Source organism: Ptychodera flava, unplaced genomic scaffold, assembly GCF_041260155.1.
Source record: "Ptychodera flava strain L36383 unplaced genomic scaffold, AS_Pfla_20210202 Scaffold_75__1_contigs__length_567515_pilon, whole genome shotgun sequence".
Classification (NCBI taxonomy): Eukaryota; Metazoa; Hemichordata; class Enteropneusta; family Ptychoderidae; genus Ptychodera; species Ptychodera flava.
Window position 1 is genome coordinate 402,319 of NW_027248397.1, and position 23,707 is coordinate 426,025.

The 23,707-nt window shown below is 38.8% G+C and overlaps 2 protein-coding genes and 1 long non-coding RNA gene across 3 annotated transcripts; all 3 read left to right on the top strand.

Moving 5' to 3' along the window:
- The first annotated feature begins 14,356 nt into the window (after positions 1–14,356).
- LOC139128873 (uncharacterized) lies at positions 14,357–14,799 on the top strand. The gene is made up of 2 exons (XR_011551437.1): positions 14,357–14,585; positions 14,762–14,799. It is a non-coding gene; the product is annotated as an uncharacterized lncRNA (long non-coding RNA).
- Positions 14,800–15,318: 519 nt separating this feature from the next.
- On the top strand, positions 15,319–19,788 carry LOC139128881 (uncharacterized). The gene is made up of 2 exons (XM_070694581.1): positions 15,319–16,690; positions 17,867–19,788. Exons 1-2 carry the CDS (start codon positions 15,319–15,321, stop codon positions 19,786–19,788), a joined length of 3,294 nt encoding a protein of 1,097 aa, XP_070550682.1.
- Positions 19,789–19,968: 180 nt separating this feature from the next.
- On the top strand, positions 19,969–22,409 carry LOC139128863 (uncharacterized). Its single transcript, XM_070694570.1, has 2 exons — positions 19,969–22,125; positions 22,302–22,409. The coding sequence occupies exon 1, from the start codon at positions 20,039–20,041 to the stop codon at positions 21,716–21,718; it is 1,680 nt and encodes a 559-aa protein (XP_070550671.1). The 5' UTR covers positions 19,969–20,038; the 3' UTR covers positions 21,719–22,125; positions 22,302–22,409.
- The last annotated feature ends 1,298 nt before the right edge of the window (positions 22,410–23,707 follow it).

Here is a 23,707-nt window from a genome sequence, read left to right on the forward strand (position 1 = left end):
CTATCAACACTTTGTAACACAATAGGTCCGGCTGCGTCTCGCCATAAGCTTCCCCACACAAACAATACATTACCGTGTACACTAATCCAAACTTCCCTACAAATATCCGAGGCGAAACAAACATTTTTATTAACACAAACAATCGGATTAGAATGTAGGAACGCATTTTTGAAACGAATCAAACACAAACTCGACACAAAAACATTTTGGATGGTTAGAAGGGGAGCCTCTTTCACATTTTTTACATCCTTCTTCAACTGCAACTATTTTCTTCACTGCACCCTTTGTCCACCAGTAACAGTCATCGAGGCCTCCACTTTTCACCTACTGAGAACGCGTAATGAGCCAAAGAAATGATTATCGACTTTCGTAGAAATCCGGGCTCTATAGTTTCACTTGAAATTAAAAGATCAACTGTTTAAAAGATCAACTTGTAGAATTGGTGGAGTTTTTTACCTTTTTAGGCTCAACAATTACGAATACATTGAAATGGGACACCCACATAAATGCCATGGTGGTGAAAGCGCTACAACGTCTATTTTTCTTAAGTCAGCTTAAGAAATTTGGGGTTAAGTCAGGATGTACTTATTCGTTTTTACAGAGCAACTATTGAGAGTATTCTTTCATTTTCTATTGCTGTCTGGGTACGGTTAATGCAGCACAGAAGGATAGAATGTCTTGAAAGAATAGTGAAGACTGCTTCAAAATTATTGGTTGTGAACTACCGTCAGTCGAGTCACTTTATTGTGTTCGTCTTCTCCGCAGATCAAAGAAAATCATCAATGACATAACTCATCCGGCACATCACTTTTTCAAACTGCTTCCCTCGGGGAAACGTTTCAGGTCTTTTAAATGCAGAACTAACCGGTTTTGACATCATAGCTTCTTTCCAAAGCAGTTAAAAACTGTCGTATTTGAGATATTGTTTTAATGTTGTCATTCTGAGTTTTTATGCATTTTGTGCGATTGTAGTAACTTTTAAAAAATCTGTATTTTAGATTTGTACGTGGTGGTGTGCTATGCCTATTATATGTGATAGTTTTTTTTTGTGCAAGTGTTTTTAGCAACGCCAAGGCACATTCCTCTCGATTCTTTTATCGACTGGCAATAAAGATTATTATTATTATTATTATATATTATTATTATTATTATTATTATTATTATTATTAATATGTTTTCTGTGTTTTCAGGTGTTTGGCTTAATTGCTAATGAAACTTTTAATGTTATTGTTTTCCAAGTCAACTGTCCCAAAATGTAATTATTCCCAAAAGTCTTCAAACTATATCGGGTCATCGAATCCTTGACGAATAGCGGCAGCCATTGTGTGTATTTGCTTTGGTTTCTTGTAGATTCGAAATGAAGTTTTGGGACACTCAAAAACCAATAACTTTTTATTTCCGGGAACACTATCGGCTTGGCAATACCCTTCAAATTGATTTGTGAAAGGTTCAGCAAAACGCTTGTCACGTGACTATTATAAAAATAAGGATGATATACTGAGTACAGTCGGTTTCCCAACATCAGGGCTTTTAGAAAATATATACTTTATTTGGGTTGGAGACTTTTATAACTCAGAAAATGTATAAATCTGAAAGTGTCTATAAGTTATGTAGCTACCTTAAGTTCCATTGTTGGTGCTTTAGTAACTAATGGAAGACATCTGAAAATTGTATAGAAAAGCTTATTTCGTAGAGAAAATTAAACAAAATGGCACATCGACATCAAAAAGTTGTGGAATTAGTAGACAATGCCTGAAATAGGTGTGACACAGCATGCTTCGTGAGATAGAATTTCACTTGTGGACACATACACGATGTGAACGTGAAAGTGTCAACACTAGCTGAAATGCAAGGAGATGCATGTAAACTAACCAATGAAGGATGACCGGTGCTTGACAATGTAAAAAAAGCTTCCATGCACTATGCACAGAGACGGCTACAGTGCCCCTAGCTGTCCCCGAGATTCAGACCGAAGATGACAGGCGTAAGGATAGCGTACAATCTTGTCAAAATATTTTACTATTCAAGGCTTTCTGCATGAGATTTCTGTTCTGATCAAGAACTTAAAATAACGTCGAACTAAATTTAACTTATTTAATTCAACTCGGCCGTATCGGTCGATGCCGTGCGGATGGAGACGAAGGGGATCGATCAAAATTTCGCTTATCCTCTCTCGGTAAATTAAATAATGAGTTTGTTTGATAAGGATCACGACATGACAAACGGCTAAGATAACACCATTTACACGATACAGATAAGACCTTTTGTGGTCAATTATTATGATGTTATCTCCACACTTTCGTCAGTCAATAAGCTACATCTACAGCAGAGCTAGCAAAGTGAATAAAACACGATATTTAAAGCACGATATTCAAAGCGTACAAAAATTCGCTACGTTATAGCCCGGTTGGCTCTGTGAGCCTCGCTTGCTAGAAAGACCGTTGAGGGCGCATCATCATATTGTTGAGGATAGAGCGGCATAGCGAACGATGGGGGTGGGGGGAGGGTCTGTGCAGATAATCTAAGTATGTACGACCATGCAGGTTCTGATAACTCCGCCTCGTGCACCTTGCTGCGTCAAAAATGTCTTGAATTATACTGTTTTATATATAGTAAAACTAAATTGAAAAACACACAACTTCATCTGAGTGTCTCTTCACAGCAAATTTTTGGGACTTGAAAAAATGACCAATGTAGGACTTGAACCCATGTCCCCCGAATTCAGTTCGGATGCTCTACAACTGAGCTAACGGATCAGTTCAAGTTGGTTTGACTTGACGTGCGCCGTCCTGTTGGCCTTTTTTTTCTTCCCTGAATGAGACCTCAGATTTACACTGGTTATTCTCTCGAAAGAGTTTTTTTTAAGGAACCGTTTGCTGAGACACTCAGATGTAGTTGTGTTTTTCATTTTACTTTCTACTTTAAATTTCCACGCTACACAACACTGGGGAACTTGTCTTATTTCAATATCACCTTTCTAGTTATATATAATTATATATGTATATAATAATAATAATAATAATAATAATAATAATAATAATAATAATAATAATAATAATAATAATTGGTTTATTTACCCGATTTGAAAAAGTCAATTACATGACACATGAACTCGAGAGGGAGAAAATAACAATGTAGAGGGTAATGGGGAGTCGGGAATAGCTTACAGCTAGTCTAGCCCGAACCCCGTCATGGTAGCTTGCCTGAAAAAACAGTTAGCAAAGGGGCTCATGATAACAATAACAAATAGTTCTTTAAATATATAAATAAAAGGCTGAAATAATTACAATATCGTAGAAGATCACTAAATTACTACATGGCAAAAGTGAAATCTGTTACTGATTGATCAAATATTGTCTAAAAAGTGTGTTTGAAGTTACGTAGAGAGTTTGTGGACTTTATATGGAAAGGTATGTCATTCCAAACTCTTGCTCCAGAAAAAGAAACAGCAAACTTGCCTGAATTTGTCATTGCATGATATGGACGTAGGTTTTGAAGTTGACAATTTCTAGTATTATAGTCATGACAACTGACACTGAAGTAATCTGATAATGTATGTGGTGAATGCTTGTTAATCAAGCTGTAAACGAAGGTACCTAGAAGGAATTTATGGAGTTTAAAAACATCGAGAATATAAGTTGAGTGAAACAAGGAGCTGAGTGGTTTGTGGTTGATTTGAAGATCATCGTGCGAACAATCATTTTCTGAAAGTGAACAACATTTAGCAGTTTAGGGCATCAGAGCAGTTTACGTGAACAAACAGCATACTCACTTGTGTGGGTCAAATATAAAAAAGTGTCACGGCCTTTCGATGAATAACAAGAGGTAGCCGAAATATCGGCTTTGAAATCGTGACGTCAAAGCAAACTAGTCTCTCTCTTCCGTAAAAACAACACATACGCTGAATATAAGTGCCGGCGAAGAAACGGGAAGTGATTTTTTTCTTGAGCGCTTACATGGCGTACTCGTATGGAAGGCGTAGGCTAAAATGTGCTCAAGGTGCATAATATTTATCAATATATAAGCAATAAGGAAAGTCCCAGTCCATATCGGGAAACATGACGTCATTGAAACAAACTATTTTTAGAAATCGATCGATAAATCACCAGAGTACCGCCTCCAAGTAAACGTCGTATAATGTCCATTCTGATGAAGGCGTGTATGTAGTGACTTATATGGTATTGTATTTAAATGTATTTGTGTAAGCCTAGACTATCGTATTTGTTAATCTGTCTAGAAAACGAATCATACGCCCTGAAAACCTCACAGACATAACGAAGTATTATATACCAAGGACTTTGTTTCTGTAAACTGCTCTTAAATCAAACCTCTTTTTATGGTTGTTCTTGCATCGGCCGCGAGGCTTGCTCACTAAGGATGGGACACTAGATACTTTTCTTATCATCCACTTGCATGTTTCCCTATCATCCACTTGCATAACTAATGTACTCAAATGCAAAATCTAGCGATTGTGAATACTGATGCAGCAAGTGTTAAGGCTGCCTCGAGGAAGGTGACGCGAAACAAAACAAAACAAGAAGTAGTCTGTTCGCTATCGTGTTGATTTGATATCCCCGCCACAGCAGACGAATTCAGCCATGTAACCTCAGGCGCAGTCCTCTATCCCTTAAGACGGTCTTTATATATTAATCGTGGGACACACGGCGATTAATTTAGGGGCTTTGTGATCTTATGCAATCAATGCAATTTACTGTATTTTTAACTGTTGTATGGCCATTTTGTGACGTTTGCATCTGTGTGTTTTGACAGGCGAAATATTGTGTGGGGAATTACTTTCTACAAATTAGTAGAACCTCCTACAATAAACCCCTAGCGGTTTCTGAATAATTCCTTGATGACAGTCAGTATTATTAAGACAACAATTATCATGAACGTGTGAGCAAGAAAGTTATCGAGGAAGAAAATGCCATGTAATAATGGCAGGAAGTTTGGAAGACCACTGTTGCAAAAGTGTAAAAGTAATTGTGTCAGTATTGGACATATGATTCTTCGACACGGTGAATTTTCTTTCATTCTTCATGATCGATGCGATCAGAGAAAAGATCAGTAAATCATGCCTCTAGCTCCCTTAGATTTGCCTACTCTATCATCATCATCATCATTATGATGATGATGATGGCAGTCATCGTCGTTGCTATCATCATCATCATCATCATCTGTAACGAACTCTCAATAAATAAAACACCATTTCTCGTAATTTGTTATATTCTTATTAAAGCTTCAAGCTTTTACAAAAGAAACAAAAACGGTTGCAGGAACTGAGTTCTTTGTACTCACGACCACTGAGGAATAGGCCCGCTATTCACAGTAATTGCATAAAAAACCTGCATCATTTTATATTTAGGCCTATATCCAGTACAAAAATATACAAATGGCAAAATTACTCTGCAGTGATATCTCTTAAATTATTTCCTATATATCGCCAGATCTCCCAATAAGTTTGGTATTCAATATACAAACTAAAGCAAGCTTTGGCAAAAATATTCAGGCTTTGCAACTCCGAATGTCTTCTGTATAGTTGGATTAACATGAGTGATTCGATTCATACAATCAACATATATGATGCACTGTTTCTCGTATGTTACAAGTAATGCCCTTAAAAAATTTTACTACTGAAGATTTCTTTAACTATCGTAAAACAACCAACATTCTATCAGGTTCAATGTACACATGTAATTGTCTTCCTTTATTCTGTTTGTACAAGGTATGGTCATGGCGGTTGTCTATTCACTTCGAAAACTGAACACAAGGCACGAAGACACAGTGTGTCCTTAGCGATCAACTTGATTTTGTAGAAATGTAGTACGATGGACATATACTTTTATAATCTGTGCATCTCAAATTGACAAATTGTTTTTCTGTTTGTCCTTTAAGAGAGCCTACGTACTACTAGCTGATTGTTTATCTAGAGCTTGGTGAGATCAGCATTGTTACTAGCTGTGTCAGTAAAATAATACTGACCGCTTTGGGTTGCCACAGTCCCAGCAACACCGCCACGTGTTGCTGCTGCGCCGACTCCAGCGACAATGACACCAGGTAGAGATAAGGTCAGCAGACCCAACGACGGCCAACAGCCCGAGGGCGCTGAGCACTTTGAAACCGACGCCAGCAGTCTTGTTCATAGACTTCTGTGACTGAAGGTAGCGGATAACGCTTAGAGTTACATTTTGCGTCTCACTCAGTGATCCGTTGAGCAGTGACGTCACTTTTCAGATGACATTTCACCTGATTGCCGAGTCTCGTTAAATCTTCTTCCATACAGTATTGGATGTAGAATTATCGAGCTCTGTAAGACGTGAATACAAGTATTAAGCTTCTATTTTGTAAAGTTGACATTTTTTAAGCAAATAGAAGAAACTGCCGATTTGCTCTGATATTCTCCTCTTTCACGACAATTTATTTTGCAGCTTCATAAAGGGTATGCAGGTACTCGTGAAGTACATACATTGTACAATTTAAGCTCAAGACCAAACTTAATTTGTGCAGGTACTCGTAAAGTACATAAATTGTATAATTTAAGTCCAAAACATAACTTAATTTATGTAATTATGTTTGTGGGATACTTTCTCGGGGTCAACTTGACTCTGGTACAAATTTCAACTTGACTTGACAGTTGTTAATCTTCTCTCTACTTGCAAAGCATGGTTGACAACTAATTCTACATGTGTCTCCTAATTTCAATAACGACGGAATATCCTGTTCAATATTAAACAAAGTCCTTCCTTCTTATAACATACAATTATTATGATGTTTACAAGGACTTACATCTTTTTAAGCACTTGTGTTGCTTTAGTAATATTTGTTAATTATACTAATACTAATACATTTAATGATTTGAACTGCCAAATGTGTTAGATTCCAAAAGATACAGTCTTTTAAATAGTTATCATCTATATATATGAAACACAAAGTCGAGGAAATACGTCATTGATTGAGTATTAGCAAGTACTGGTAATTCTTTTGCGCTTGCGTGTTTTGCTATGAGATATTTAAATGAAGATTTCAGTAATTCTTGCAATATCAAACGTCCTTGTTATGTTTTGTTACTGATCTTAAAATCACTTAAATTAACTTTCTGAACAATGTTAGGCTTAATCATGTTATAATTCAATCATACCTGCTTTGTGGATTTCTTTCATGAGCGCATCAAAATCCAAGGGTTTCATACTGTCTTTAAAATGCTTTTCTAAGTCATGTGTGAGTTCCATTTCTACTATCTCAGATAAATATTCGATACCCTTGTTTTCGAAAAGCCCCTTGTAGCTTTCTAAACGGTGTTGCCATAGGAACGTGTCGACGCCCAAGTGTCTTGATAAGATTTCTGCCTGTTGACACTGTAGCATGTACTCACATTGCTTGCTGAAATTCCTGGAATCAAAGGCATAATTGTTTAAAAGGGGGAACCACAGAAGGCAGGAAAAGAGGCAAGCATGTAGAATTGCAAAGACAGAAGATGCAAACAAACGAGCCGAATAATTGATTTCCAGCAAAAAAGGTAGAAAAGTCAAGTAAGACAGTAGTCGTGCAATAAAAATTCCTAGGGTTTAATTGGTCAAAAAATTTTATTTAGGCGTTATGGCAGTACAAAACAAATACCACTGAAATTTATAAGCATATTTTGTCACGTGTATGTATTTATTTTTCATGTGCAGTGATTAATCACATGTATTAAGTCTCTCTATCTCATTCTGTCCAACCATTAAGTTTCAGGAAAGAGTTCATTATATCACCAACAATATTCAAGAATAGCCATGCATGCTTTTGGTATTGAATACTTACTTGATGTTTACACATTCTTCCAATAAACTTCTGTAAACTCCTTTCACTCGACGAATGGCATTGTCAACTTTTGCATTCAAAGCTCTGTTGTTAATTTGAATTTCCCTACGCCATATCATAAGACGCCTAACTTCCACAATGCTCTCTCGTAGCATGTCCCAGGCAGTGTTGATGTATTCATCGTCAAAGCTCTTGACACAGGTCTTGATATCTAAGATGAACTCAATATATAGAGGGACATTCTACCTGTTGATCAAAACAAATAACCTTGCATAAAGACAGTGTATCAATGGTCGACATACTCGATGTATTGTGTCTCTAAAGCCGTCATTTTTATATCCTCTAGAGATCAGCCCCGTGGAATAAAATCCTAGGTATGCACGCATTGGAAAACGATGGGGACTTTGGTGTGATGCAAAACTGTTAAAGTGTCATGTGTATACATCAGCATATGGCAAACGGAATGTGTATCTGTGACCAGCGTTCCTACGTTGGGCAACATGAAATCATAATTGAAGAAGCCATAAGTAGGTATAAAGAATAATACATTTATACAATTAGGTGTGCTAAAAGGATCAGAGGCAAAGAATTTGAAACACTTTCAATTTTAAAAAAACTTGTCCATGGCATATTTTCGAATAGTATTAAGGTTGAATGCTTCATCGTTATCGGCAAAAGCACTACGATATAATGTCGAAGGTGGATCTCAAAATATTGATACAGCTGTGGCTGGAATTTGGAAATTCCAGATATCTTTTATAAGCCAAGTGACCAGTATAGCTTGCTGAATGTTGTTTACATTCAATAATATACCTTCACATATCTACGTCTGGCTGCGTTGACATTAAGAAAAATGACAGTAAGTAAGTTCTTTGGTGTAAACTCTGCCTCGCAATGTGTGTTTTACGAGTAGGATGACGCCATTCTTTGTCCGAGTATCGAATACGAAGCTATACTATACTATGCCCCTACATGACAATAATTACTCTGTCTTGAACAGCGCCTCTAAGCAGGCCCTCCCTATCGTTTATAATGACAACAAAAATAGCCATACAGTGTCTGCAAAATTATGCGAGAAACGTGCAGGGCTGGTTTTTTGAAAAGTCAGACTTTTATAGAATCGTCATCTGGCACAATGACATTGAGATAAACATGCCTCTTTTAGCACTTAAATAGTTGGAAACGAAGGTCATTGACCGGTCTCGATGGTCAGGGTACGTACCGCCATATTGCTCTGCTCAGCAATGAGTGGGGCGATCTTTGAAAACGAAACTGTTAATTTAAATCGAATTGGCTGAACGGAAAAACAATGTACTTTCACGAAAACTTAAGAAGACAATGCAATGGAAATCGCGATCAAATGAATAAAAGACCCTTTTGTGAAATGCGAGATATAATTGCAAATTTGTTCATGCGGTGATACGGTCAGATTATGTCAATACGACAACCAGATATGAACTGAATATGCTCACGTGTTTTACAACAGGTTCATTAATAGTAGTACGCTTCACAGAACAATAAGATATATGTTATCACTAAATGAAGCAGGTTTTTTCAACATCGCACAGTACTCTCAGATTTTAATCACTAATTACAAAACTTTATTTAATATGCAAATGAGCTGTTAATTAACTTGACACTGCTCAATGCTTCATGGGACAATTAGATATCCATCAGATCAACATTTGTAGCACGTTTTGTTTAATTTAATGCGGTAATTTTAGAGTAATGTCACTAATTACAAAGTTCATTAAATATGCAAATAATCACTATATTAACTTGACACTGTTCAATGATTCATAGCACAATTAAATATTTATCAAATCAATATCTGTAGCACGTTTCACAAAATTTGGTGCCGTAATTTCAGAGTTATATACCTAATTACAAAGTCTATTAAATATGCAAATGAACCCTTAATTAACTTTACACTACTAAATGCTTTACAACACAGTTAGATATCTGTCAGATCAGTATATGCAGCAGTTTTCATCACATTTGATGCAGTTATTTCGGAGTTATATGACTACTTATAAAACTTCATGAAATATGCAAATGAGCTAATTATTAACTTGACACTGTTCAATGCTTCTCAGTACAATTCGATATTTATCAGATCAACACCTGTAGCAAGTTTCATCAAATTTAACGCTGTAATTTTGGAGTAATATCACTAATTACAAAGTTCATTAAATATGCAAATAAACCCTTGATTAACTTCACACAAGTAAATGCTCTACACCATAATTAGATATCTGTCGGATCAGTATCTGCAGTAGATTTCATAACATTTGGTGCAGTTATTTTGGAGTTATACCACTAATTACAAAACTTCATAAAATATGCAAATGACCTATTTCTTAACTTGACACTGCCAAATGCTTCTCGGTACAATTAGATATTTATCAAAACAATATCTCTACCCAATTTTAAAGACTTGGGTGCCGTAATTTCAAAGTTATATACCTAATTACAAAGTTCATTAAATATGCAAATGAACCCTTAATTAATTTCACACTACTGAATGCTTTACACTACAGTTAGATATCAGTCGGATCAGTATCTGCAGCAGATTTCATCACATTTGGTGAAGTTATATCGAAGTTATATGACTAATTACAAAACTTCATAAAATATGCAAATGACCTATTTATTAACTTGACACTGTCCAATGCTTCTAAGTATAATGAGATATATATCAGATCAATAATTGTTGCAAGTATCATCAAGTTTGGTGCAGGAATTTCAGAGTCACCTTGTTAATAACAAAAGTTCATTAAATATGCAAATGAGAAGGCAATTGACATGACACTCACAGTATCATCATAATGTTCTGAGATTGTCATCTGTGAAAAGTTTCATGAAATTTTGTGCAGTATTTCTTGATATATGTCTACACTGTCATTACCGTCTCCATAGGGAAACCATTGTACGGAAAAAAACGATATTGCATAACTTCATTAATATGCAAGCCAGTCTAACCAAAATTTAATCAGTTCTTGCAAATAGCATATGGTACCTGTGTACCAAATCTGACTTGAATCCGTTCAGGCGTTTTTTAGTTACCGTGTAAACAGACAGAGAGAGAGACACACACACACACTAACCCACACACACACACGGACAGACAGACGGACATCGCTATGACATTAGCCCACGTGTGAACACGTGAGCTAAAAATGAGCATAAACACAAAGAGGTTATCGATTTAGTGAACAATATTTAGCAGTTCGTGGCGTCACAGCGGTTCCAGGGAAAAACAGTGTACTCATTTTTGTGGTCAAATATCAATCAGTGTCACTGCCTATCGATGAATTACAAGAGGTTGCTAGAATATCGGCTTGAAATCGTGTCGTCGAAAGCAAACAGGCTGTCTTCCGTAAATAATGTACATTATGCTCAGTATGCCGGCGACGATTTGTTCGTGAAACAATATGGCGTTCTCCTGTGAAAGAACGACTTCACTTGCGAAGGGCATTGGCTAAAGTATGTTTCAAACGCATTATGTTTACCAATATATAAGCAATAAGGAAAATCCAAGTCTATTTCGGGAACATGACGTCATTGAAACATATTTTTAGAAATCGATCAATAAATCAGTAGAGTACCGCCTCAAAGTAAACGTCGTATAATGTGCATTCTGATGAGGCGAGTGTCTGTAGTGACTTATATAGTATTGTATTAAATGTATGGTGTAAGACTAGACAATCATATTTGTTTACCTGTCTAGAAACGGAGCATGCGCCCTCAAAACTTCACAAACAAAAGCAGGTGTGTGACCGGTGGCGCACATCGAAAATAATATCATTTTAACCTGTCCTCTGCAAAAGTAATTACACGTTAGTGAAATCCCACATTGACTTAAAAATGTTGAACTGTAGAATCAAAACACACACTCAAATACACACACATTTCTTATCTGTTGTTGATCAAAGTTACCTTCAAATTTGGATGTTTGAAAGAGAATTTCTTCAAAAGTTGAATGCATTTATATTTGAAATAACCAGACGGAACAATAGGTATAGGGTATGTATGGCGACTATCTGACAAAACATGCTTATCTGACAAAACTTTTTTTAATCGAATGCCTAAAAATTACTAAGCCTGCGCACTTCTCCGCCGTCATGAAATGTATCACTGAAAATATATGTATACTGAGTGTACCGACTGCATTATAGATATACAGTAATACGAAGTATTCTATACTGAGGATTTGTTTCTGTAAACTACTCTTAAATGGTTTTAATCTTTTTTGTTCTTGCATCGGCCGCCAGGCTCGCTCTCAATAGATGAGACACTATGTACTTATATTATCATCCACTTGCATATTTATTGATAATGATTAATTAATGTACTCAAATGCAAAATCTAGCGATCGTGAATGCTGATGCAGCAAGAATTAATGCTGCCGCGAGGAAGGTGATGCAGAACAAAACAAAACAAAACAATAAGTGCCCTGTTCGCCATCTTGGTGATTTTAATACTCTCGCTACAGGTGACGAATTCAATCATGTGACCTCGGACGCTCTCCTCTTCTCCCTAAGACGGTCATTATATGTTAACAGAGGGACACACAGCGATTATATGAGGGGCTTGGTGATCATCAGCTGCTCCCCTACAATGGTGAGACTTGGCTGCAGTACGATGTAACAAACACAACTCATACGCGATCGCGTGGCCGCGCATTGAAGTAACTTGGGATTCCTTGTACAGCCTCCGGTCACCGGGTGACCCAGGCCTGGGGACAGGGGTGACTGGGCGTTTGTGACAATAGGGCCGCTTTACACAGGTATATCCTTCCATGACAAGCAATCAAGTACGCCATTATTGGCTTTATTTTGACAATACATCAAAGAAACTCGATGTACAAATTTTACAGAATGCTTTATAAAATATAAACCAACACTCCTAACACATTACGCTTTCAAGTGTAGTGTTAATTTAGCTTCGCTACACTTCGCTACGCTTGTTCTCATTTGCATACAACTTCCTACCTCGCTTCTTGAATTAGATGAAATAAAGTTTTCTAATTAGTGATTAAACTCTGAGAGTAATGTGAGAAATTGAATAAAACCTGCTACATATAGTGATAACATATATTTCATTGTTCTGTGAAGCGCACTACTATTAACGAACCTGTTGTAAAACACGTGAGCATATTCAGTTCATATCTGGTTTAATAAGTTGTAACAAACTAGTTATTTGATATAGATTTGATTATATTTGATAATTATTTGATAATATATTACAAGAAAAGCATCTGACATAACACGAACGTCTAAAATGTCGGATAGGTGCAAGGAGAAGAATACGTAAGTTTAAGTGTTGTGACGCGTAAAACGTTCTACGGACTACAATGGAATACGAGATCTTACAAAGATTGGAATTGAATTAACAAATAACTCTAGATTTGGCGTCATCAACCGTCAGAAACACGGTTGTGATCGCATAATTATACCTTTATTCCTAGCCAGTGACTTTGGTAATATGTAGTCTTAAATTTAAACGTAATAATGTCAATCAATTTTAATATTGTAAAATGTAAAAATTTTGGGCTAAATCTGCCCGCAAAGAAAGCAATTAAGAAAATATAAAAGTACTGTCTGAAATGACGAATATGGCCGGAGAGGTGGTATTTCAAGTTTTAAAGAAATGTTTGGCGTTTAAATCTTCTACCCTTTTATACTTTCCAATCAACTCGTCATGAAAATGTACATTGCAAATATATGGAAGTATTTAATGTAGATTAAACTTAAATGAATGAATGCAGTCTAACACCAAAATATGCGTTGTCATGATATAACGACGGATCTAACGTACCTTTAACAACCTCAGACACATTTAGGTTACAAATTTCCAATACTAAATATAGAACAGTTATTGATCATAATACCAATTTAGCATACGTCTTAAAATCTTCTCTATTAGGTTAGAAAAACATAAGCTAAATGTTTCTGGTGAAACATATTCATTTCTGGTGAAACATATACAATACGGCTGCAAGATTGGTTTAGATGACGCTGTTTCTGGTATCCTTGTCTTCTGAATAACGACTATTAAGAAATGCACTTTGTAAAAAACACAATTTTAGTTCTCATGTTCTCAAATAATCTGATCAAGATATTACGACTTGATTTGAACAACTTTGCATCGTAATTGTATTCATTTCTATGTCATTTATGGCAGGATTTTTTCAAGGTGCCATTAAGAATCGTGAAAAGTGAATGTTTTGTCTCAGTATACTTGTATTGATACACATCAGTCGCTGATTTTGCATTTGTGATCAATTGTTTTACATTGTTCCCAATAGTTAATGTTGGACACAGGCTTGATTAACTCTGTGTTCAAGTTCTTCTTCACTCAATTACGACATGGCTTCTCTGTGATACCGTGGTCCACTGCGGACAGACCAAGACGTCGAAACATTTCAACAATCTCATTCCTTGCTGGCTCTACATCACAACTTTCATCACTCAGGATTTTTATTAAATTCCTGAAAGTACTCTCATATAATACGGAGCCCTCAGTTGGTGATCCTCCGCTTCTCCTTCTGTGTTGAATTGACCCTTCATGACCCTTACTAGATTTTCAGAAGATCGCCCTCTATCTTTCTTAAGGCCCTCTGACACAAAGGTCAAGAAACTTCTTGGTAAAACAATTAAAAGGTTAAAGATTAAATTACACCCAGGCAGACACGTTTTTCCTGCACTGTCTTAAAGCAAGTAGACATGCCACGTGGATCTCACAAACACTCCAGCCAAAAGTAGGACTGTAGGCGCAACGATGTAAGTTGATTTCCTTTTATGACTTTCCAATTATTTAGAGGACCATTTTGAATGCAGTGCTTAGATATTTTAGTAGAATTTAGTTCTTTTATTCCGTTTACTTTGAACTTGATTTGCCTCGACTCTCCGATGTAGACAATGAATGACCTTGTATTTTAATCTCTTTATTTACCCAGTTTTCACCGCTTCTTGAATAAACCTATCCTAAACTAAAGCAACTGAGGGTGGTTATTTCTTGGAGTGGTTGGCACTTAGCGGATACAAAAGTAACTGGACTCCGCCACAGTGAAAAATCGTCGCAAGTGAAACATCGTTGGAAGTGAAAACCAGTGAACCATCGGACAAGACACTGGCTCGAGTGCACAGCTGACACTGGCATATATAGGCTACAAGGTAGGCCCACTGTATATATATATACAGCCAACTACAACTGACTCAAAGAAACTATAATGGATAAAAGCAAGTCGAAGGAGCCGAACAACCAGCCCACACAGAATCTCAAAATGAAAATCAAGGAGATATTTCTAAGGCAGAAAATACCACAGAACAAACAAAGGAAGGGGCGGTTCCCAGTGGGACTGCTGAAGGTGGATCTGCTGCCCGAACTGAAGGGCGCCCTCTACAGGACAGTAGTAAAAACGAAAGAGGACTGCTCTATGCTACCTTGAACACTGAAAAGGCCCTGTCAAGCATTTGGAACCAAACAAGGGGAGTTCTCATCGACCTCAGGGGGATGCAGGACCCAACAGAACGCAAAATTGATACAGCAGAGACACTTTCCAAGGAATACGAACAAACTTGGAACAAACTTCAGAGACTTTATCAACAAGACAAGACTCCAGAAGGTAAGGGGCAAGCAGAATTAACGGAAATAAGCTTCAATAGGAACATTGAACAAGCAAATGAATACATTAACGATGCAAAGACAAGGAGAGCTGAAAACAGCGCCCTCAACTTCAAATCACCATCCGAACGAGGATCTACACTAGGCAGCTTGCGTAGTTCACACAGAACCAGATCATCAACATCATCCAGAACAAACGCATTAAAGGCACAAGGCAAGGCACGCTCTGCAGCAAGAGAGGCAGAATATATGAAGACAATAGCCCATCATCAAGCTAAGATCAAAGTTATCGAAGCTGAAATGAAAGCAGAAAAGGCAAGGATAGATGCAGAAACCCTCCAACAAGTAGCGGAAGAAAATTCCTTACCAGTACAGACACTTACTACACCAGACCAGTCATCGAACGACCATGTATCACGATACATTGCCATGAAAAGAGAATTGAAGCATGATCCACTACCAGCACTGAACTTCACCGAGTTCGTACCCAAAGCACAAAACAAAGGCTTAGAGTCATCCCCTCTACTGATACAACCAGGACAGGGAACACCAACAGAATCAGGTGAGACAGTCACACCTACTTCAAATCAACAGACACCTACAACAAGCCAGAACAACAACAACATACAACCTCTGACGGAGATAGCCCAAATGATGGCCCGTCAACGTTTACCACTACAACAACCAATAACATTTGGAGGCGACCCAACCATGTACATGTCATGGAAAAGATCATTCGAGGCCACTGTGACAACGGCCTGCATACAGACATCTGAGAAACTTGACTTCCTGCATAAATACACGCAGGGAGATCCGCAGAAAATCGTCGAAGACCATCTACAACGATATGTAGACGACCCAGACGAGTCATATAGAGAGGCTTGGATAGAACTAGAAGACAGATTCGGCAACCCTGCAGTCATCACCGCAGTAATCCTGGAAAGACTGAAGTCCTTCCCGAAAGTTAAACCAGACGAAAGCAAAAAGCTACTCGAACTATCAGACTTGTGCTCTAACACAGAGGCACACATGAGAAAACTTCCTGACCTTTCGTCCCTCAATACACCACAGGGACTCAAGCCCGTCATGGAGAAGTTACCAAGATTCGTCCTCAACAAGTGGAGAGATAACGTGGCATCATACAAACGACGCCACAAAACATTTCCTCCATTCAAGTTCTTCAAAGACTTCCTGAAAGACACAGCGAAAGCAGCATGCGATCCTGATATTCCAAGACCAGACGACACACCCCCTGGAACAAGTAAGTCAAAATCCAGTCAACAAACGAAGACTAGAGAGCGTGTACACGCAATGAAATCATCAAATGAAGAAAAACAATGTCTCTTCCACGAAGCTACAGGACATGACCTGAAAGATTGCAAAGCATTTGCAAAGCAACCAGTTGCTGACTGAATTGAACTGTGTAAGAAGATAGGCTTGTGCTTTAAGGTAGCGGTAAGGCTAGAGCGACAGTTATAAACTTCAATAAAACTATTAAAACATAAAGTAGTCAACATTCTCTGTGGAATAAAAAAAACTAGACATTTGGGGTCAAACGCATTGCAGAGTTATAGCCTGTTGAAACTTCTGAAAAACTGACCAAATAAGAGAAAGTTGGGGAGTCCTTAGTGTATTAACTATGGTAGAGGTCCCCTAGCTTTTAATAAAATGTTTGAAAAGGGAAAGTCATTTTTTACTGTTTTTCAGGAAAGTTTGACAAGGCAGTGCTTGCATTCAGAATGCGTGACTGCTATTATAAATGCATTTTTAGATTCTTTGAGTGTCAAAGAGGTGTCAAAAGTGAGATTAACCAAAAAGACTGCTCTGTGACTTCAAAAGAGGGGTGCAAATATGGCTTGTTTTCAACATTTTTGAGAGAATAACAGTTTTCCTACATAATTTTATACCAATTTAATCCAACCTTTGAAATGAGATATGGACATGGAATTTTTACAGCCTATTAACAAGGTTACAGATAAAATTTGTACGGCACAATTTTCCTGTATTTGAAGTACTTTTTGAAAAATCACATTTTGAAATTTGAAAGAATTTTTAATAATTTTTTGATATGTAAACCCATGTAAAATCATAAAAACAAATTTTATTTACAAATCCTGCCGTACAAATTTTACAATAAATAGTGTCAACATATTTATAACTAATTTGGTAATATTAATTTATTATTAAATTCAAAGATGTAAAAAAATATGAAAAATTAAATTTTAATATTGATTGGTGTCATATTTCAAAATCATGGCTACAAATATACAATTTTTATATTTTTTGGAGAAAGTATTAACCAAGGAGTTATCCTGAAAATTTGAACTAAATATCTTGATTCTAACACTTGAAACATGACATTAACTCTGAGACAAGAATTGGTGCAAAAATAGCCTTTACCGCTACCTTAAATGCACTGAGAAACATCTCGCCAAAGACTGCACATCGACCATCGAGTGCGCCATATGCAAGAGCAAGAAACACATCACCTGTCTCCACGCTACACCCGGTGACAGATCTAAGCAGAAAGCAACCGAAACCAAACCAGAAGATAAAGAAAAGGAAACCCAAGAAGCTACAACAAAATGCACCAGACTCACGAAATGTCCAGCCGGACGTTCGTGTGGGAAGATAGTCCTCGCAAAGGTGTATACACAAGACAGACCAGCAGACTACATAGAAACTTACGTAGTCCTAGACGACCAGTCCAATGCCTGTATGGGTGACAGCCACTTCTTCGACGCACTGAAGATACATGGCCCAGACCTTGAATACGAACTGTCAACATGCAGCGGCAAAGGAGAACTAAGAAAGGGACGACGTAGCAATAACGTCATCATAGAATCAATCGATGGAATGAAAACATTCTCTCTTCCCATCCTGCTAGAAAATGACAACATACCGAGCGACAAGAACGAAATACCCACACCAGACATTTGCAAGGCCTTCAAACATCTGAAGCCCATCATCGATTACATTCCAGACCTGAAAAAGAACTTTGGAATTCACCTCCTCATCGGCAGAAACTGCCCAGAACCACTGAAAGTCAGAGAAATAAGAAACGGACCTGTTAACTCGCCTTGGGCTCAACGCACCGACCTAGGGTGGACAATTTCAGGTGAACTGTGCCTAGAGACAGCAAGAGGTGTAATCCGCACTTCAGTACACCGTACTACTGCAACCCTCAACAGCTACGACGAATCAGCGCTCGAATGTAATCATCACATCCACATCAAAGACATAATAAGCCCGAAACCCGTCAACTTCGGCACCACCGTCTTCAAGCGGACACCTTACGACGAACAAAAGGCACCCTCCATTGAAGACAAGCAATTCCTGGACATTATGCAACGAGAAGTCCATGTAAATGAGGAAGGAAATCTAGAACTTCCTCTCCCCTTCAGGCAAGACCCGAAGAAATTACCGAACAACCGACAGTCAGCTCTGAACCGATTCTACAATCTACAGAATCAGTTTCAGCGTAAACCACAAATGATGGAAGAATACTTTCAGTTTATGAAGAAAATAACGGAACGTGACCACGCAAGTCCTGTTCCAGAAGATGAAATAGATGCCGACAACGCATGGTACCTACCACACTTCGGTGTCTACCATCCCAAGAAACAGCAGATCAGAGTAGTATTCGACTCCAGTGCAAAGTACAACGGAGTCTCCTTGAACGACGCATTGCTTCAGGGACCTGACCAAATGAACAGCCTCCTCGGTATCCTGCTACGATTCCGACGCGAGCAGACAGCAGTAATGGGCGACGTAGAACAAATGTTTCACAGCTTCCACGTCAACAAAGAACACAGAGACTATCTGCGCTTCTTTTGGTTCAAAGACAACGACCCCATGAAACCAGTAATTCAGTACAGAATGAACGTACACCTGTTCGGCAATGTCTCCTCACCAGCCATTGCTACCTTCGGACTGAGAAAGATCGCTGAAGACGGCGTATCTACATACGGAGAAGACGTGAAAGAGTTCATCGACAAGAACTTTTACGTCGACGACGGACTAACCTCAGCACCAGATGCACAGAAAGCTATTAGTCTCATCAATAGAACAAGAGACTTACTAGCTACCAGAAACGTTAACTTCCACAAGATCGTTTCAAATGATGAAGAAGTCATGACAGCACTTCCAAACGAAGTACGAGCCAAAGACCTACAGAGTTTGGATTTCAACCAAGACACCTTACCGACACAGAGATCATTAGGGGTCAAGTGGTCTCTAGAGGCGGACGCATTCACATTCGAAGTAGACTTGAAGGAGAAGTCATTCTCACGGCGGGAGTACTGGCGATCGTCAACTCAATATACAATCCACTCGGTATACTCGCACCAGTTTCCATAGAAGGAAAACTAATACTACGAGGCCTCATGACAGAAACTAAAGGACGCAACTCATCAAACCTTGGATGGGATGAAACATTACCAGAGAAATATTTGCCCAGATGGACCCGCTGGTGCAACAACCTCAACTACATCACAAAGATACAGCTACAGCGATGTCTACCACTCCACCCACCTTCGGACCCATAAAGAAAACTGAGTGTCACATTTTCTCTGACGCCAGCAATGAAGCCATAGGTGCCGTAGCGTACATGCGGTTAATTAACCATGAAGACAACGTCAACGTATCATTCATACTTGGCAAGGCAAAGGTAAACCCGACTCATGCAGTCTCCATACCTCGCCTAGAACTGTGTGCAGCCGTCCTAGCGACAGAACTCGCACAGAAGATCACATCAGAAATCGGCCTGAACATCGACAACGTCATATATCACACGGACAGCGAAATCGTCCTTGGATATATAAACAACACCTCGAAACGTTTCCACGTATACGTAGCGAACAGAGTAGAAAAGATCCACAACATCTCATCACCACACCAGTGGCGACATGTGTCTACACATGAAAATCCAGCTGACATCGCATCACGCAGCATACCAGCCCCAAAACTCAACTCAACTATCTGGCTATCAGGACCAGCATTCCTGTGGCAGCGAGACGAGCAAGACAACCATGAAGAAACAGAATACAAACACAAAGTAAGTGAGGAAGACCCCGAGGTCCGCAAACAACTTGCCGTCCTCAACACATCAACGAAGGAAGTAGAACAAGACGACTTAGGTGCTCACCGATTTCAACGATTCTCATCATGGAGATCCTTGAAGAGAAGTATTGCCAACTTAATAGGCAAAATTAGACAAAGAAAATCACCAGAAAAGACAGACAAAAAAGAAGAAGAGAAGTCTCCAGAAGAACTGAAAATTGAGATGATGGCACAAGCAGAAACCATCATCCTACGCTCAGTACAAAAAAGTGTGTTTCATAAAGAATATGAGATACTATCTGCAGCAAAGTCAGCAGACACTGACAACAACAAACTACAGAAACGAAATCCCATCAGCCGGATGAACCCATTCATCGATGAAAAAGGACTCATCCGCGTTGGAGGAAGACTTCGTCAATCCGACATCGACATAGACTCCATGGACACTTCATCCTTCATCAACGCCCTACGTCGCTTCATAGCTACACGCGTTAACATCAAGAAACTCAGATGTGACCAGGGCACTAACTTCATCGGTGCAAAGACCGAACTTCAGGCAGCAGCCAAAGAGCTGGATCAAGACCGCATCAAGAAATTCCTTACAACGAGAGACTGCGAGTGGATTTTCAACCCACCTCACGCATCACACTTCGGCAGTATATGGGAACGACAAATTGGTACCATCAGACGCGTTCTTGACTCCATGCACTATCAACTAGGCAAGCAACAATACACACATGACTTGCTGACAACTCTCATGGCAGAAGCCAGCGCCATCGTCAACTCCAGACCTATAACGACTGTATCATCAGATGCAAACGATCCCCAAGCTCTCACCCCGAACATGCTACTCACAATGAAGACCCAATCACCGACCCCACCACCAGGCTCATTTGTCCAACAAGACATCTACAGTAGAAAACGTTGGCGACGCGTACAGTATCTAGCTGATCAATTCTGGATACGATGGAGAAAAGAATATCTACAAAGCCGTCAGCCACGACCAAAATGGAACAAATCTACAATCAACGTCAAAGAAGGAGACGTGGTTCTTTTGAGAGAGAAAGAATACGCAAGAAACAGCTGGCCCCTCGCTCGCATAGTGAAGGTCTACCCCAGCGATGACAACAAAGTACGCAAAGTAGACGTCATGATCTACAAAGATGGCGAACATCGAACCTACCTCAGACCTATTAGTGAATTAGTTTTGATTGAAAGTACAAATTGAACTCTGTGATTGAATTCAATGAACACTATATACGGACTCTCTTAGTATGAACCCTTTCGTATATACTCTTAGCTTTTAGAATTTATTTAGACCTAAAATATTAGTAGGCATTTATTCTATTTGAAATTTATGATTAGTAAAAATTCAGCTTACCGCGCAGTTTTAGACGGGGAGTGTGTTGAATTGACCCTTCATGACCCTTACTAGATTTTCTGAAGATCGCCCTCTATCTTTCTTAAGGCCCTCTGACACAAAGGTCAAGAAACTTCTTGGTAAAACAATTAAAGGTTAAAGATTAAATTACACCCAGGCAGACACGTTTTTCCTCCACTGTCTTAAAGCAAGTAGACATGCCACGTGGATCTCACAAACACTCCAGCCAAAAGTAGGACTGTAGGCGCAACGATGTAAGTTGATTTCCTTTTATGACTTTCCAATTATTTAGAGGACCATTTTGAATGCAGTGCTTAGATATTTTAGTAGAATTTAGTTCTTTTATTCCGTTTACTTTGAACTTGATTTACCTCGACTCTCCGATGTAGACAATGAATGACCTTGTATTTTAATCTCTTTATTTACCCAGTTTTCACCGCTTCTTGAATAAACCTATCCTAAACTAAAGCAACTGAGGGTGGTTATTTCTTGGAGTGGTTGGCACTTAGCGGATACAAAAGTAACTGGACTCCGCCACACCTTTGCTTTGCCCATCGTTTGGACCACTCTGATAAAATGTGCTTGGTTATTGACATCGATTTGCCTCCCAACCTCGGACTTGGATTGGTGGTATACCCATTAGATCTGCCATTGTCCCATAGTCACCTGCCATCCCTCTCTTTACATCCATTATCATAGAGAAATTTTCCAACGTTTTCATGATTCATCCACTTGACGTCACATTCGTATTTCCGGGCACGGAGCAGTGTGGTATCGTATCCGGCACACAGCAAATCTTTAGTTGCCTCTTCGGCGCCACGTTTCTCGTCAAAGACACCGACACCTTTCATATCTGCTTCGACAATCTGCTGCACTGAGTAGAAATTAGCTTGTTCCGGGTCGACATGATTGCTCAATGAATGAGCGCTAAGAACTTTGATTTCGATGTCACTGCCAGGACAACTGATTTCTAAAACTTTATTGACCTGTGCAGACACCATCTCCAGTAAGTTGTGGCAATCTCCAATGTTTTCTTCATCCTTTGTCCTAACACAGATATGAATGGCTCTCCAACCCTCCAACATTAAAACTGATATCATTTACATAACAGAAAACTTCTAAAGATTAAACTCGCACCCTCTGTTAGCTGTAATATGAAACTGATGTTGTAGTTATAATGTAAAGCTTCTGTATAAGAATTGTTGGTCAATACACGGCGATGGATACTGTACTATGCATTTACGTTTCCCAGCGGCCATCGCCGTGTATTGCACCACAAACGACTGTATTTTACCAGGAGCCCCTTAGTATAGAAATCGTTTTTAGTTACCTGAACGATGCTATTGCAGGATTCTATCGATTCTATCTTCGAACAGGACAAAATTTACAGGGGTAAGACTCTAGGAAAACCAATTGTGGTATTCACCTGCCTGAGCAATGACATTTTGTAAGTACTGAAGCACTACGGATTTGCACTACTTTCACGCCCGACTCAGCTTTCCTTCCGAACCTTCCGTTTTATCACTAGTTCTTCGGTAGTAATTCTTGAGATATATCAATGTCTTCGTTTTTCACACTGGAAACCTAAATTTCAAGTTCTCTCTCATAATCCGTAAATGTCCGCACTGACGATGTCAATCGACTGTCAGTTTGAAGATGATCTCAACCATGGTGTGACGCACGGTTGCGAACTTGAGACGGTGCAGTCACTGATTTGGATAATCCGTAGCTTCCAGACAAAATCTGCAATTCCAGAATGAAGGAGGGTAGGGTGGTAGTCACGCCCGTTGCGTCGCATTTCGTCGAGGTCGCTTCCGTGCACACGATCGCAAATGC

Excerpts from the sequence above, each read along its gene's own strand:
- LOC139128881 (XM_070694581.1), top strand. The coding sequence starts at position 15,319 with ATGCAGGACCCAACAGAACGCAAAATTGATACAGCAGAGACACTTTCC. Across the intron at positions 16,691-17,866 it reads CGACACACCCCCTGGAACAA|ACTGCACATCGACCATCGAG; the intron begins GTAAGTCAAAAT and ends ATCTCGCCAAAG.
- LOC139128863 (XM_070694570.1), top strand. The coding sequence starts at position 20,039 with ATGCGGTTAATTAACCATGAAGACAACGTCAACGTATCATTCATACTT.